This window comes from Cydia fagiglandana, chromosome 13, assembly GCF_963556715.1.
Source record: "Cydia fagiglandana chromosome 13, ilCydFagi1.1, whole genome shotgun sequence".
Classification (NCBI taxonomy): domain Eukaryota; kingdom Metazoa; phylum Arthropoda; class Insecta; order Lepidoptera; family Tortricidae; genus Cydia; species Cydia fagiglandana.
In genome coordinates this window covers 2923385-2941067 of record NC_085944.1, presented here as the reverse complement: position 1 = coordinate 2941067, position 17683 = coordinate 2923385, and the positions used below count along the sequence as shown (strand labels likewise).

The 17683-nt window shown below is 39.7% G+C and overlaps 1 protein-coding gene across 2 annotated transcripts in view; it reads left to right on the top strand.

Moving 5' to 3' along the window:
- LOC134670007 (formin-like protein) overlaps nucleotides 1-17683 on the top strand; it is a 169969-nt gene that overhangs the window by 137691 nt on the left and 14595 nt on the right. For both annotated transcript variants that reach the window (XM_063527653.1, XM_063527655.1), the window contains exons 2-11: nucleotides 1609-1779; nucleotides 9717-9796; nucleotides 10378-10517; nucleotides 11538-11776; nucleotides 12331-12579; nucleotides 13011-13154; nucleotides 13648-13764; nucleotides 15378-15506; nucleotides 15904-16015; nucleotides 17081-17409. In XM_063527653.1, the coding sequence (XP_063383723.1) occupies nucleotides 1609-1779; nucleotides 9717-9796; nucleotides 10378-10517; nucleotides 11538-11776; nucleotides 12331-12579; nucleotides 13011-13154; nucleotides 13648-13764; nucleotides 15378-15506; nucleotides 15904-16015; nucleotides 17081-17409 (1710 nt within the window). The remainder of the gene's footprint in view (nucleotides 1-1608; nucleotides 1780-9716; nucleotides 9797-10377; nucleotides 10518-11537; nucleotides 11777-12330; nucleotides 12580-13010; nucleotides 13155-13647; nucleotides 13765-15377; nucleotides 15507-15903; nucleotides 16016-17080; nucleotides 17410-17683) is intronic.

The following is a 17683-nucleotide window of genomic DNA, read 5'->3' as shown; positions in this document are numbered from 1 at the left end:
ATTTGGTACGAAAATGAGGAAACTTTATAAGTATCTATCCCACCCTAAGTAAACGTAACGCCAGACGTCCACTTGAGAACTCTCAAGCAATCTATCCACATAGTATCAGCATGCATCCGATGCTAGTAGCCTGAGGGCCTACCGCGAACCACGTTCGACATATTGCCTCACTGTCGCACTTGTAAATTCGTACGTAAGTGTAACAGGGAGGCAACACGTCGAACCTGGTTTGCAGTAGGCCCTCTGGTATGTCCGGACATTCTTGTGTGTCGCGCTTATTTGAATTTTAGTTGGGATCTTATAATTGGAACCCTCGTCAATGCTCCGCTGTCACTTTATACCCTTTTGGGCATGATTCCATGTTTGGTCTATGACGGAACGGAATCGTTAAAAACAACGATACCAAAATCACTCCTGTTGATATTAGGAAGGATATGATCAGGTGGCATATTATGTCTTGACTGACGATAACATATTTGCGAATAAGGTGTACGGTTGTACCAACCAAAATTGACGCAATGATCAACATCACTCGGCACTGAGGTCACAACTTCATAGTCTTCATACAATGAAATAAGTATACAGTTTTTTTGCCGGTTTGGTGCAACCGACCCTATAAAATTCTCTATAAAATTGGTCAATTAAATGTAAAACATAATTAAGATTATATTTAGTCCTTGGGTTATTTATACGAAATGAATTTATAACTAAAATTGAAGCTTAAGCAACGCTGATAAAAATACTAGGCACAAAAATAGTTAAACAAATAAACAAAGTAAAATGTCGACCCATATGTAGTAAATTTAACGGGTCGCTGTCAATCATGGCTTATCTTTTTATGGACTGCAGCCGAACAGAAATACTCCACCCTTCCGAGTTAAAAATATGCCTTTACATCCTTGGGCCGAAAGTAGACTCGCTCATTCATAACATTATTGTTTTGTTTCGTTAACTTCTATACATTAAGTGAAACTTGGAATATTATATTTACCAGAAGTTTACCTAAGGTGCTATTAAAATTCAGTAAACGTAGGTTCTTAATTAATGAAGCAGGATTAAGTACTTTTAAATTAAATTTTGTCTAAGCGACTTTATGCCCTTAGCTACTTTATGCCTTTAGCTATATTATTATTATCTTTATATTGTATTATCTTTACCGGGTTAGGTTTATTGTAATTACAAGTACAGTAACATTTGCCTAACTTCTCCGTCTGCTGACCACTATAGGACATTAGGTCGGGTTTTTACGCATTACAAAATGCAGAAAATTGTTATTTTCTGTTTACTTCTACATATATCTTCAAAAAACACATTTTATTTTGCAACGTTATGTAACACTAATAAAATCCTGATTAATGGTTTAGTACAATCAGCATTATAAAATGTAGAAAAACTGGGTGACTGTGATTGTGTCAGATATTTTTGGATGAGCACTGTAATAGAGCTATATCTCTATATAAAAAAGTATTCCATACTTTTGACGCATGGCTTCATCCGCTACGACTGATGCTAACTGTACTACAACCTTTCTAAAGCTAGTTTTTGTACCAATAGTAAATGTACTTACAGATGAATCTCCTTTGCTAAAACTACTTTTTCTTGTTGCAGGCGTCAATGGACCTACCGCCCGACAAGGCGAAACTGCTTCGCAACTATGACCTGGAGAAGAAATGGGAGATCATCTGCGACCAGGACATGGTCCAGGCCAAGGATTCGCCCACGCACTACCTCAACAAACTCAGGACGTACCTCGACCCGAAGGCCTCGAGGAGTCACAGGGTACGTATTCACAGATAAAAACTTTTCGTTTGTTCGAAAATCGAACGCGAAACAGATGCTACTCTTTTAAAAAAGACAGACAGACGCAAAAGTGTATACCAATTTTATGAATGAATTCTATGCGTTAATATGTACTTTTGCAGCTGTGTGTACTTTTTTGGAAACACTGGATTATACTGGTACTTAGCACTGCGAAATAGCTAAAACTCGGATTGCGAAAAAACAACATATTTAAGATGACATGAATGCATGCAGTGATATAATGTAAAATGAAAACTAACTTTTTATATTTCATTTCGTGGCCTAAAAAATAACTGAATACGCGAAGAACAGAAATGATACGTAATCCCTATGCTGATATTTCGTGTAACCATATGTCGGACGTGATTCTATGTACAGTCAGCAAAACTATTCGCTTAGCATCCTTGCATACAAACTTCTATGCAGGGGGTACCTTATTTCTGCCGCTGTCTGTACACGCAATTACTGTTAAACTTAGTTACAGTAACAGTTAGGAACTCATAGCTGTACTGTACGTAAAATTTAAGGAGCGACCGGCTATCTGCCACGTATCGTTTCGCTCAATAAATCATAAAGGAATGCCATAACGCTACAAAGGATGCCGTTACTCAGACAATGAGGCATAAATCAGTAAGGTTGCCCGCAATCTACGGAGACAATCGGTAATAAGGTAGCGAAGGTAATTACGGTCCCGGTGCCTAGGGCTAGGCTTTCTTTCCGATGCTAGGGTTACCGGATACACATTTGTAGTCCCGGCTTTATTACTAATATTGGTTCTGTGTCTCTACTACAGATGTGCGAGGGTGCGTAGCAAGGGATGTTTGTTTAGAACAAAAAGAATGCTTATTAACTCACATTTCATAGACGGGTCTATCGCGAATTTATTTTATTACCTTTATTGAGTTAGCCGCGACTACTACCAGTGAATCCAGTGTCGAAACGTTGGTAAATATGTACAGTAGGTAATAAATTATTATAAATTCGCGATAGACCCGTCTATAAATGTGAGTTAATATGCAAGAGAATGCTGGCTAGAGTTGCTATTTTCATTATTTTGTCATAAAAACCTGAAATTTTCATTAACACTTCTCTTAAAAACTTCTAACGCCTTGTGAGTTGTGACCCTAGAAATAGAAGATTTCGGTCGCTAGGCGATCTAGGACTCTCTGCTGGCGTGCCGGCTAAATTACCTTAGCAGGATTTGATACCAAGTATTCCAAGTAATAAGGGCTATTTTTCTAAGAACACAACTATACAGGGGACTTGGACGATAACGTTAGGTGTAACGGAGTGTAATCTTTGTAAAAATCTCTTCCTGATTCATATGGAAGTCACGAAGTTATCTGTTTACGGATCTAAGAATTAGTATAAGCTGCTTTGAGGTTTTCGAATTCCTTCTCGCGTATTTAGCTTTTTCTTTTGTTTGTAACGATAACGACAAACAATAATTTATAGTTTTTATACATTAAGTTTTACCTTCTGATAAGTTATCACAATGTTTATATTACATAAAAAATTACGTTACAAGCATCAGTTGTATAAAATATAACTCGTGTGAAAACTAATGGATTTAAAAAAACCGGACAAGTGCGAGTCGGATTCGCCCACCGAGGGTTCCGTACTTTTTAGTATTTGTTGTTATAGCGGCAACAGAAATACATCATCTGTGAAAATTTCAACTGCAGCCTAGCTATCATGGTTCATGTGATACTGCCTGGTGACAGACAGACGGACGGACAGTGGAGTCATAGTAATAGGGTCCCGTATTTACCCTTTAGGTACGGAACCCTAAAAATAGATCTGTCAAGAAACTACTTAAAATACTATGTTTACTATTCAGCTGAAAGATTTTCGTTTAGAGTAGCCAGAACCGTGAACATTGCTATTGTTTATACAACATCTGTTACACAAACACAAGCGCTGACTACACATCAGTCGCAAATCAAATCTATTGATTTGATTACTACGTCTGCCTTGTTGAATGCTTGTTTTAAATGATATTTACAATAACATTATTAGCTAATTAGCTGTACAGTAACGGGACAAATGCAAAAACACAGCGGCGGCTAACGGCGATTTTGTAACGCGCAACTGTTGTCTCATGAGCACAGAATAAATAATAGTACTAAGTACAGAAGACTCACTCTCTAACAAAACGCGTCTGTTACGATCAGCACAGATATGGCCGCTAGGTGGCGACAGCGCCACGCGCGGCTTATGGCAAACCCCAAAATTGGGGCCGAACGGATGTACTTTTAGCTATTTACCTGTAGCAAAGCGACGAAACCGCGGAGGGAGACACGCCTGTCATGAGTAAAGAGTAATTATTATGTGAAGATTTGAACTAGTGCCTACGTCAAATCATGGGATTAGTTGTCAAGCGGACCCCAGGCGGGAATGAGCCGTGGCAAAATGCCGGGTTAACGCGAAGAAGAAAAAGATTATGTGACGATTTTAAGAAGCGCCAATATACTATTTTAATTCTGATGTATACTTGTATAGTCCCTGGAGGCGATTAAGTCTTAACTTATAGGTATGGCCACTTTGTTGGGTTACTACATTTTAATTAGACTTATGTGTGAACTTACGTGGTTGGTTTTAATATAGTACTTTGGCTTTATATACATCTCATTTCCTACGCATACGTTTACGATGCTTTAGGCATTTCTAATGTATACATCGAATTACTGAAAAAAAGCCTCACACGTTTTTAGGGATCCGTACTCGACTATAAATATATCCTTATTCTAGAGAGGTTCTCTTCCTCATGGCCGAGGGACATGACAAATATGGTCACATTTCACTTTTTTTAGAGAGGTTAGAGGAATTTAAAAAATCTAAAATTCTATTAGGTGTTTTAGTTAGGCTGCATGGTTTAGCACGGAAGTGCAAAAAATTATACACACTAATTCCACAAACAGTACCTAAATAAGTAAAAATTGGTACACCCAGTAGTATAGTAATTGTCAGTATAGTGACAATTTATCCCTAATAAAACTTAACGACGTATACAAATTCAAAGTCTTTTTAATCTTTATCTCGTCTTCATAATATGATCGACAACCATTTCTTAATAAATTACAACAAACAGTTGTTAGTCTAGTGACATTTTAACTTCGGGTCAACTGAAGTCCCGTTTGAGACAGCTCTGCCTTAATGGTCTTTATTCACATAGTATTAAGGACTGTTTTGGTATGCTAATTGATAAATTTCTATTATATTCTCATGGACAAGATAGTGTTTTTGAATGAATGGATGGTCCAGTGTTAGAGTGACTCTACTGATATGCGTGATTAGAGGGCTACCAAACTTATTAGAAATAGGATACCATCATTCTCCATCTCTATTGCTCTTATCTGTTGTCGAAGTCCGCTATTGCTGCCTTTTAGATTAAGAGCATTCCAGTAAAGAATGTGTCACTTGGTCACTTGCAAACATTTAATGTCTTTTAATACTTCTTCCTTAGGAAGCCGATTTTCATCTGATGATTTTCCATAAATTAGCTTCAAAATTGAACAGTGTCAAATCATAACTTGACTTTCTAGCAATCCAAGCTCTATCAGAATAATTAAAAAGAAAGAAAAACGACAGCGACACTATTTATTTAGGGAACTAACAGTATCCACGATAGATTTAGATATTTATTCTCATAATATTAAATTACATTATAAATTATGCTAGACTAATCTACATGAATTTATATTATGATCGTCGTTATATCCAGTATCCAGAGGTACAATAGGTAGGACCTTGGGCCTTGGAGGATATGGCTTTTTCACTGTTCGCTCCCAGCAAGCAAATCATGGCCAAGCCCTTACTGGTTTGCTCTTGCTCAAGCGATCAAATCGTCCGCGCTCACCAAGCGAAGGGAATCACACTCGTGTGTTTCCGAATGGTTGCCGATTAGATATTTATGAGAGATAACGCCGGTCAGAGGTCTCCGGGCATAAATACGCCATCAGTACAGTATGGGAAGTAGGACGATTCTGTTTAGCGTCCGTAAGCACATTCCGGAAAGCATCTGCGAAGAAATTCAAAGGTGTATGTGAAGTCCCCAATCCGCATTTGGCTAGCGTGGGGACTATAGCCCAAGCCCTCTCGCGCATGAGAGGAGGCCTGTACTCAGCAGTGGGACGTATATAGGCTGAAATGATGATGATGATGATGATGATGAAGCACATTCATTGAATCATTTGTTAAATTAGTTGCTATAAGTTTGTTATACTTTGTTATACATTGTTCTCGTATTGTTTATTTGATGATAAAATATAGATTTTAATAACATAGTTAAGTTACGTATAGCACAAATCAAATTATTGAATAATTTTACGGTTTAATAGACTCACTTGTTTTTCGTCACTCACGCGACATATTTCGGAGAGCCTAGGTCTCCTTTCTCAAGCACTAACAGAACTCAACTGAAGTCAAAACCATAATTTACTTCATTTTCAACACATCACCTTAACGTTCCCTGGACCAAAAGCATCTCTTTTAACGAATTTAGAGTACCTATAAACGTCAACAAAACATAACTGTACACTTAAACTGCCATGATAATTGTCTAATAATTTCCCCTTATTTAACTTTCCATAATTACCTCTCATTTAGTGAAATGGACCCATAAAATTGCGTAGTAATTATGGTAATTTGGTAGCTGTTTAATAACCTGGGGTCATAAACATCGTGGTTTAGGTCAACATTAACTTCCATATAGTAATAAGCATAATTACTGAGAGCCCAGAATCAGAATATGATACAACTGGTACGAGCTAAAGGTTTTTATCAAAATTCATGTTGTACTTACCTTAGAAAATCTTACACGTAAATATTTGCCACATTAGCTGCTAAAAAGTTGAATATCGCTCCCGTTGACTTCTTACCTGGCGTCTTATCGGGTCTTTAGAAATTATTTTATTGCTTTTGTCATTCGCTGGCGCCACTATAGTTTTATACGATGCCTTTGAATGCTTATTTATTAGTTTGTGTTCGTAATTTGTTTTGGTAAACAACCTTTTTATATTTCTGTACTAGTTATCGGTCATAAATAGTAGATTGTTAACTAAGGGTTAAGAGCGACCCCTTGCAGTCGAAGTAACGTATTTAAGTATTCAAACTAGGAGAGAATAATTTGAAGGTTATTTATTTAATCGTATGGCGTAACATTGTAGACAATATTAATAACTACATACCTTTTTTTTTTATTGGGAGGATAATCCGTTATGGATACCCTCCGCACCGCAGGGACAGCGCGGAGGTTGTCGGACTTTCACCGACCAAAAACCTCCCAGTTGTCCTCGGCGCATTTCGGACGGCTCTGGGATCTCCAATGAACGCGCCAGTGCCGTCCTAGCGCTATGCCCCTTTGTGGGTCCCCTCTTTTTTCAGTCGCAGTACCTAGCTGCGAGCGTCTCCGACCCCGAGAACCCCTTTTAGTCGCCTTTTACGACAATCAGGGGATACCGTAGCCGTATTCTTACGCCCGGGCTATATACCTAAGCAGGAAGTATTATTAGACAATATCAGGGACAGTTAGGTGTCAAATTGGTATACAGGTCCTCTGGATTACCTTTTTTTAGTTTAACACCTTCGTCCAGTGGAATATGTGTCAGATTAGCGCTATGCCTGTCAATAATTATTGTCCTTATTGTTTTGCGTTAGATGTATTTACTTCCAGTAAGCAACCACTTGACCGCAGTTTGTAATTCAATAAAGATAGTAACACTAGTAGCACATGGAATAGGTACTTTAAAAGCCGTTAGGCGGCGCCTGTCTATGAATCATTAACTGCAAGTGCTACTAAATGGGTACACTGTTCTGAACTATGGTATCGTTTATGGATTTAAAGGGACCCAAACCCAACACAGAAAATCAGGAGACAGTGTGTGCCTGGCGGTGAATGAAGACTGTCAGCCTCTCCGTTACTTGAGGAGAGAAGGGCCCTAAGACTATTGCCTAGCTTCCAGTTAGATTATCCAGCCGGTTCCGCAGTTTTCATGGTTCCATTGGTCCGCATGTACCTACATAATATGTCAAAGCCAAATCCTAATAAATAAATTATTGGGATAAGGTTTTGTCAAATTTGTGCATGTATAATTTGACTAGGTATCCCAATCCCTACTTGGATGTACATATTTACAAATGTCCGCGGATGCATACAGTACAACGAATTATGCCTATGCAAATGACGCTTCACCCATATGCGTTGGCGCGGCCGTATCGTTAATTCTCAAACGTGCAAAGCAGAGCCGGCAAAACATCTGTTCCACAGTAACAAATCATATTCACCTGCCGAATGTCATTGACCTTCTATCATATTTGTACCACACCTCGACACAAAACAGCAACACGATCTGACTGAAAACAGACCTTATGTCATCTCACTACGGTTTATTTACGCTCAGCGAATGATATAAACGTGGTGGTCCGAGATGAAAGACTACATATAAGGAGTTCTTATCCAACTTATTTGTATGGTATAGATACGTCGATGGTAGAACAATGAATTCCCATTGCCTCAGGTCACGAGTCTAATTTGCAAATGGAATCTGATGTTCGGATCTATTTGATGTTTCCTTGGTCCGTTACAATACAATACACGTGTAGTATTAGTCGAATACCATTCGAGAAATGGGTTCATAGTTTTTTTTTTTTTATTATGAATGGGCTTACTCATGGCCACAGACTAGCCGAGGCGTAGACGTGGCCTACGATGGAGCGAGCTCGCCCAGAAGGTGCCTGTTCACTCTATATTTGAAGGTTGCCGGGTTATAAGAACACGGAAATATAGACGCCGGCAGGGAATTCCATTCCTTGGCAGTTCGCATAAGGAAAGTAGAAGCAAAGCGCTTCGTGCGAATTGGTGGAATATTTACCATGTAAGGATGGAAACCGGCCGTGCGTCTAAAAGTCCGATGGTAGAATGGGGACGAGGGGACGGGGGGAGTTTCATTTGACTTTTACATATTGACATCAGCTATCAGATAAAATATAATTGAGCTGAGTGGAATAGTTGGGCCGATACCGGACGGAACTAAGATTTGTTCAATAAGTTTGGTACAATAGATCTCATTATTTTTGTAGAAGGTTTTTAGGGTTCCGTACCCAAAGGGTAAAACGGGACCCTATTACTATGACTTCGCTGTCCGTCCGTCCGTCCGTCCGTCCGTCTGTCTGTCACCAGGCTGTATCTCACGAACCGTGATAGCTAGACAGTTGAAATTTTCACAGATGATGTATTTCTGTTGCCGCTATAACAACAAATACTAAAAACCGGGCAACTGCGAGTCGGACTCGCGCACGAAGGGTTCCGTACCATAATGAAAAAAAAACAAAAACAAAAAAAGCAAAAAAAAAAAACGGTCACCCATCCAAGTACTGACCCCTCCCGACGTTGCTTAACTTTGGTCAAAAATCACGTTTGTTGTATGGGAGCCCCATTTAAATCTTTATTTTATTCTGTTTTTAGTATTTGTTGTTATAGCGGCAACAGAAATACATCATCTGTGAAAATTTCAACTGTCTAGCTATCACGGTTCGTGAGATACAGCCTGGTGACAGACGGACGGACGGACGGACGGACGGACGGACGGACGGACGGACGGACAGCGAAGTCTTAGTAATAGGGTCCCGTTTTACCCTTTGGGTACGGAACCCTAAAAACAGAATAAAATAAAGATTTAAGTGGGGCTCTCATATAGCAAACGTGATTTTCGACCAAAGTTAAGCAACGTCGGGCGTGGTCAGTACTTGGATGGGTGACCGTTTTCTTTTTGCATTTTTTTCCGTTTTTTTTTGCTTTATGGTACGGAACCCTTCGTGCGCGAGTCCGACTCGCACTTGCCCGGTTTTTGATAAATGTCTTATGCCAAGTATGAATGAAAGAAAAATAGTTGATTATTGTTTATTTTTATTTACAGAAACGGAAAATGGTCGGCGACTCTACTTCCACACAAGTTCTTAGGGATTTGGAAATATCACTCCGAACCAATCACATAGAGTAAGTACATTTTTTATTTTTTATTTTTAGTAGATAAAAACACCAAATTGCCCTATGAAAACTTTAACGATTTGAACCGATGACGATACTTATTACATCAATAATTAGTACCAGTATTCGGCATGTGGTATTTATTCGGCAAAGAGGTATAAGTGTTCGAAAAAGTATCTGTCATTTTCTCACTTAGATATACTCTGTCCACCGCTACCGAGGAATTTTATAGAAGCCCTCTTCCCCCACATCGACGCACACCCTCCTTCCTCAATTCAAAAATGCAAAGAAATCATGCATTGACTGCCTCTTGTTCAACCTAGAGTTTTCCCGGCCTAGTGCCAGGGTCCGCTTTCCTGCTCAATCTTCTCCACTTTGCCCGGTCTTCGGCATCCTCAGGTGTGAGATTCTTCTCTTGCATGTCCGCTGTCACGACGTCCAGCCAGCGCTTCTTAGGCCTACCGCGGCCGCGTGATCTAATAGGGCCTTGGGCAGAAATTAAACAGCACAAACAACCAGCTGCATATTTTTGGGCGACTAACCCTCGAGCAACAGTATAACCTTACCAATATATGGTTGTCGTGTTCCAGATGGGTTCGTGAGTTCCTGAACGAACAGAACCAGGGTCTGGACGTGCTGATCGACTACCTCAGCTTCCGGCTCAGTATGATGCGGCACGAGCAGAGGATAGCTCTCGCTCGGAGCCAGTCCAGCGACGGCATCAACCAAGGTCAGTATCATAGGTACGAGTATATGATAAATGAGCGGTCCGGGTGCAAAAACGATTGACTGGTCTCCAAAATTTCCTCCTTATACTGTGGTTTTACTGGTATCGTTATAACAAATAAGACTCAGGTGAAGGTGTACATCAGTGGACCTCTACTAATGATAGACCCGAGAGGATTGAGACCTGAATATCAGACGCTGTCTGATTAGGTTTCCAAAGAGTTAACTGATATCACTGGTTCTCCATCAAGCTGAAGTCCGCAACAAGTGTAAAAAGTTCTTATTCTTATAGACATAGGTTCACTTTCCTATTTATTTCGCTTTGGCGTAATTCATGTCTGATAATACGCTAGTAGCCTGTAGTATATTTACTTATACTCCCTATACCCGAATAACTTTTTAATATCTCTCTTACTTACTTTCCATATGTACGTTTTGTCAGATCTATCTTACATTTTCTAATCCTCCTTTGCAAATAATGGATTGAACCCGGCTAACCTAGTTTCCCGCATCTCCTTACTTAATTTATCACGTCTGGGCCATAAATCACACGATATTATCGTCCGGGTCACCTCTTACGTGAAGGGAATTTATAACGCTCACTTTACAACCATTTAATAAAATAGAACCGCCATAACAACACAACACGACGTTTAAATGACGAGTGCTTTGTGAATTACTTGTATATTAACATTGTATTGTCATATCCTTTTTTTTGACACATTGATAATTGGGGTTCGACGCTACTATCTTAGCGCTATGCAAATCGGGAAGCATTCGAAGAGAAGGGCCAACCGCAGCAGAAATCAAATCAGCATCTTTAAGACCCTAAAAACAGGATTTGAGTGGTCTAAGCCCTGAGCGCTTTGGGTGTCTCGGAGTGTCGGAATCGTAACTCCAGAGAGCCGCATGGAGCTCGCGAGCCGTGGTCGGTCGACAGCCGACAGACAGATTACCGCAGGTTTAGTTGTATTTTACGACTGACGAAAAATTGAACTGATCGGTACCTACGATACTTTTCCAGGTGCAAACACAACGACCTCGGAGTGCAGCGCGCCGACCGACAACAACTCGACACTGAACGCGTCGTGGCGGCGGCGCGCGCGCTCCACCGACGCGGAGTGCTCGGGCGAGGGCGCGGGCGCCGCCAGCCCCGCCGCCGCGCGCCGCCGCACGAGACACGCCGCGCGCCTCAACATGGGCGCCTCCACCGACGACATACATGTCTGCATCATGTGCATGCGGGCTATCATGAACAATAAGGTATCGATTCATCCAGAGAGGTTTTCTTTTTTAAAGCCCACTGCATGTCCACTCCTCCCGCTCTAGAGCGATCTCTTGCCAGTTTTCGAGATAAGCATTCGGGTCGTCTCACCGTCCTCCACCTCCTATCTCCATCCTACCGCCGTTCCTTTGTTAATTTAGCCCACCTCTATGAGTGGATACGGTAGACATACTTTGCCAATTCCATTTATATTTGAGAAGGGGATGACTAGTTAATGTTTAAAAAAATGAACCGACTCTCTGTTTGAATAGATCTTGGCCTTTTATTTGCGACAAAGTGGTATTTAAATGATGATGAACGATAAGTCTTAACTTATCATTATTGGCACCATCACTACATAGCTTCCTAATAGGTAAATATATCGTAAACAATGAATTAAGTAGCTGGATAATCCGAGATCGGCCACAAAGACCGAAAAGATTAATTGCCAGTCTAAATTAATTTCGTTTTCCCATTGACATAAAACTAAAAAGAAACCTTATTTTTAATCCAAGCTGAACAGAAGACTCTAAAAACTTCTCTTTCTTTCCAGTACGGCTTCAACATGGTAATCCAACACCGAGAAGCCATCAACAGCATAGCTCTCTCCCTCGTCCACCACTCGCTACGCACCAAAGCGCTAGTGCTAGAGCTCCTTGCCGCCATATGCCTTGTGAAAGGTGGACACCAGATCATATTGTCGGCGTTCGACAACTTTAAAGAGGTCGCCGGTGAGCCGAGGCGGTTCCACACGCTCATGGACTACTTTATGAACTATGAACACTTCCATATTGAATTTATGGTGAGTTTATATTTATTATTTTTTTATACCACGTCGATGGCAAAATGGCTTATGGGGCGACTGGTGGTAAGCGGTTATCGTAACCTATGGATGCCTGCAACTCTAGAGGTGTCACAATATATGTCATTTTATTTAATTTCTACTATGTCGCACTGTACCTGTCTCTAGTTTTGTTTTATGCGAGTTGGGATAAAGGACAAAAATCACAAAAATATAAAAAATAATACAAGAGCATCCATGCTATAAAATTCTCAAAAAAAAGGCGAATATAATTTATAAATAAGTAACACTTTATTGTACGGAAGAGAGGAATACAGGTACATCAGATGGAACATAAATATAGTCCAAGGGCGAACTTATCCCTAAGGGGGATCTCTTCCAGTTACCATATAGTTAATTATAAGAATAAATTGGTTTTTTTTTCATTTCAGGTGGCGTGCATGCAATTCGTGAACATCATAGTGCATTCGGTGGAGGACATGAACTTCAGAGTGCACTTACAATACGAGTTCACCTCGCTGAAGCTGGATGACTATTTGGAAAGGCTGCGGATGTGCGAGAGCGAGGATCTGCAGGTTAATATACTTTTGTAAATTTTTATTAACTGTGAGGAAAGAGTAAGAAAATTTTACACCTAAACGAGATGGCGTTGTATGACTCCGTACATTGTGCGGTAACTTTGTAATGAAAGGTTTACGTAATGACAATCCAGTGACCAGAAAACCTACAGTACAGTGCCTTCTGTTTCAGCTGTCAAACTTTTTTACCTCAACCTTTGCCTCTGTTACCATCAATTCTCTACTTTTACTTATAGAGTCTGTATAAAATTTTTATCTCTTTTCACAAAAATAGGTCACGTGACCCTTTCTGAGGCATTTTAGGAGCCTGAGACGAAGTTACCGCCAAATTTTTAGTTGGATCGTGGACCAAACACCAAACTGATAGAAAAGTTTGAAATTTTGCGCATGAAAAAAAGATTAGTACTTACTCTTTTCTGAGAAGAGTAATTTGGAAGACCAAACCAAACATAACTTTATTTTTTTTTTAATAACGCAACGAAATCTTCAGGTCCAGATATCAGCGTACCTCGACAACGTTTTCGACGTTGCGGCCCTCATGGAAGACAGCGAGACGAAAACGGCGGCGCTTGAAAAGGTCAACGAACTCGAGGACGAGTTGGGTCACGTATGTACTTACGTATACTTATCTTTCCCCTTAATTCCTTGTCTTGGTTGTGTCTCTGTTACATTGTAAGTATCTTTAAAATGAGAATGAAATTAGAAGTGAAAAGAATTAGGTACCAGAAAAAGAAACATGGACCTAAGAATGCATGGACGTCGCGTCGCTAAGACAGGATTGTGATTTTATAATACCATAGAGAAATATAGTAAAACAAGAGTGCTCACTCCATACATCAATTTTGGCACCAAAAAGACTAATATTTTCATAGTCGACATCTAGCATGGAGTTGCGGAAAGTGTAGGGGAAACTGTTGTACCATGGACATAGTTTTACCTCGGACAGATGGGAATATTTTCACATTGCCACGGTTATTGAAATATTTCATTTATATTATTTGAAACGTTATTATTAAGTATAAAAAACAAGCTATCAACGAAACTTGAGAGCGGCCGGTACCTAACTCAAGAAAAAAATTAAAATATAAATTGTGTTATGAAAAGTCAGTATTTCGAACTTTACATCAAGGATGTTTATTTCATGTTTTGCTAATAGGTAATAAAACTTAATATAATAAGTTAAAGTTAAGTTAATTAGCTACTCGATGGTAGAATAATTTCAGCCTAATCTTAATTGGAAGTCCTATTACGAAGCTTACTTATCCAAAAAGTTGCTGTGTTGTACCTCGGACATCGAAAATATGTTGTACCTTGGCTCGTACTTGCTACTTACTGTAAATATTTTTTTAAACTTAAGGTTTCATATTTGCCGTATTTCTAATTATTAGTTATCTGCGTTATAAGTTACCAAGCAATCGATCTTAGAAAGGTTGCCAAAAACAAAAAAAGACCATTGCTAGGTAGGTATATTTTTCTAGGGTAATTTGTACTAGAAAATCTATTCAATAGCGTAAATATGCTAAAACTATGTCTGATTTCATATATCAATATTATTTCTATGAATATATTATAAATTTATTAATTCAAATTATCATGTCCGAGGTACAACGGGATATAACCAAGGTACATCAGGGGTTTTGTTCCTTGGACACTTTTCTCTTTTTTTTTCGTCAACGTATCCCATCAAAATAAATAAACTTATCTTTAAATTTTATATCGTATTGGATAGTTTATTAATGTATCTTATAATATTCGGATAAACAATAATTCTGCAGCCTTTAGTTTTTTTTCTAAAATTCATGAAAGAAAAAACTGTCCGAGATAGAACAGCTTCCCCTAATGCTCAACAACATAAGACTTTCTGGTCGGTGCTACATCTATTGTCACTTGACAGTACTACTACTGCTATTTAGCAGTGCTGATAATTCCGCTACTCGATGCTAGATGTGACTATGAAAATATAAGTCTTTTTGGTACCAAAACTGATATATGGAGTGAGCAATCTATGTAATTTTTTTCTCTAAGATAATACGACGATTTCTTACGCACACATATTCACTTATCGAATTTGATCCAATCATCGTTCAGGCTTGGACTTGTGAATGTGAGCGTATCGCGTGATAATAAGGACAGTTAGCAAATCATAGTTTGATATTAAGCGGCTTGACGTCCGTATTTTTTAGGTCCATGTTCCATGTATATATCTAATAATATTTTCAGGCCCACGAGCGCCTAGCAGCGCTCGAGCGAGAGGCGATAGCGAAATTGGCTACGCTAGAATCCGAACTGGCCAGCGTACGCCAGGAGCGCGACCAGCTGGCTGAGGCCCGTCGGCAAGTAGTGGAAGAGGTCAGTATAGTGTGTAGCTTTCAAATAGAGCTCGACGGCTTATCCTATTGTCTATTGTTAAGTAAAACCGCTCGTGCCACGTGCCACAACCACCTGCATAAAAAATACGTACTTCGGTTACTGAGTGCCGGCGAGTCGAACGCTACAGAACCAGTCTAAAATGTGTCATCCAGATGCGTAACAAAGGCGCGTTATCGGAGAGCGCACCTACACTGGTTTTTTGAGCTTTGGACTAGCCCGCGCTCAGGTGACAAATAGAATAAAAGCTACGAACTAAGAATTACAAAGCTACGAACTATACCAAAATTTTACTGAGAGTTTTGTCTGCATAACCATTCGCGAGTGTAGACACACATATTTTTCAAACTTGCTGAACTCCCAACTTTGCTTTTTACAGGTGTCAACGCTGAGACGGGCGCAGCAGGACTCGAGAAACAGGCAGTCCATGCTAGAGTCGAAGGTTCAGGAGCTGGAATCCTTGACCAAGTCGCTGCCACGAGGGGCGTCGAGTAAGTTCACATTGTTTTATAATACCACTGACAAAGATTTCGAAGGAAATCATGAAATCGAGAGAATTCTTTATAGTTTAGGTTATCCACGATGACGCGCGGGTTTGTCAAATCTAACCTTTAATAACGTGACCACAAAAGAGATAGGTACAGAAATCAATCTACATACAAAGCGCGCTCGAGCAACGCACACATAGACACTGCTCACGGACACGATATCTCGGACCAGTTGGGACCAGTGCGAGCGCGAGTGCCATCCGCTTGAGACACGCGTCTGTGAACTTTTTGTGCAATAATGGAGAAACAAAACAAAAAGTTATTATAACTGTACAGTGGACGGTTGTTTAAATTATTCAACATTAACCGGTGAATTGTCGTTTTTTAAGCTACCAGTGGCTTCAGAGAGAATGCGTATGCGAATTTATTACATTGTACATGAGAATGCGAATTTATTACACTTTAAAATATAATAATCGTGCATTTCGCCAATCTCGAAATCATCGCAAGATATTTTCTGTGGCAAATTTGTAATATAACAATGACATTTAAAATTAAAATAGCTATTTGAGTTATTAATGTTACTATTAATTTATATTTCCATTCTTCCCGTTTCATCCTCAACAATAAATCAAACAACCAGATACCAGATACGATACGATAGATACGAGTGCCACTACCACGATAGTTTTTTGTGCATAAGTCATAGTTGGCAACAATCGCAACCCTAGAGCGACCGCCGAGCGTAGGTATGAAAAGTAAAGTACATACATGTGATTGACTTCTGTACTTATCTGTTTTGTGACGTGACAATAAGAGTCAAGGCACGCGTCTTCGTGGACACGATCTATTCATAAATATTTTATACCTTGAGTGATTTAGGTACTTTTAATAGTAACTCGTGCATTTTCTCTCCGAAAAGCAATATTTGGTGAAGTGGAATTGCTGACGAGGCCATAAAATGATTACATAGGCACCTACTGTGTTGTGAAGTAGATTATTTTTAAGTACACGATTATTTTATAGGTTTTCTTTCGAATGTGACAATAAGCTATAACTTTTTTCCAGTGGGCGCCATTTCCTCCCACGCTCTCTGCAACGGTAACGGCACCAACGGCACCACAAACGGCACCCACACGCCCAACGGCCCCTCCTCCCCGCTCCCCAACGGCTTCACCAAGCCCGTCCCCCCTCCCCCTGCGCCTAAACCCCCTCCAGCCCCCGTGGCACCCCCGCCGCCACCCCCACCACCGCTAGTACCGTGTGCTCCACCACCCCCACCCGCACCTGGGCTAATGATGCCCCCGCAACATACAGATGCCATGACGATAAAGAGGAAGGTGGACACCAAGTATAAGCTGCCTACGCTGAATTGGATAGCTTTGAAGCCTAACCAGGTGAGAAAGAGGGGTGTGTAATGATCGATATAAAAATAGTTAATATATTTTCTGTAGATATAACAACATTTAATATAATTTCAAAAAATATAATAACTCATTTTGAATAATATATATTTGGTATATTATTAAAATGTTTCATATCATTTTGTATAATTATCTTTTGATATAACACTCATTTATTATAACGATTATGTGATATAATGCTCATTTATTATACAAGTATTATTATATAAGCATTATTCGGTATAATATAGGTATTTTTATGACGACA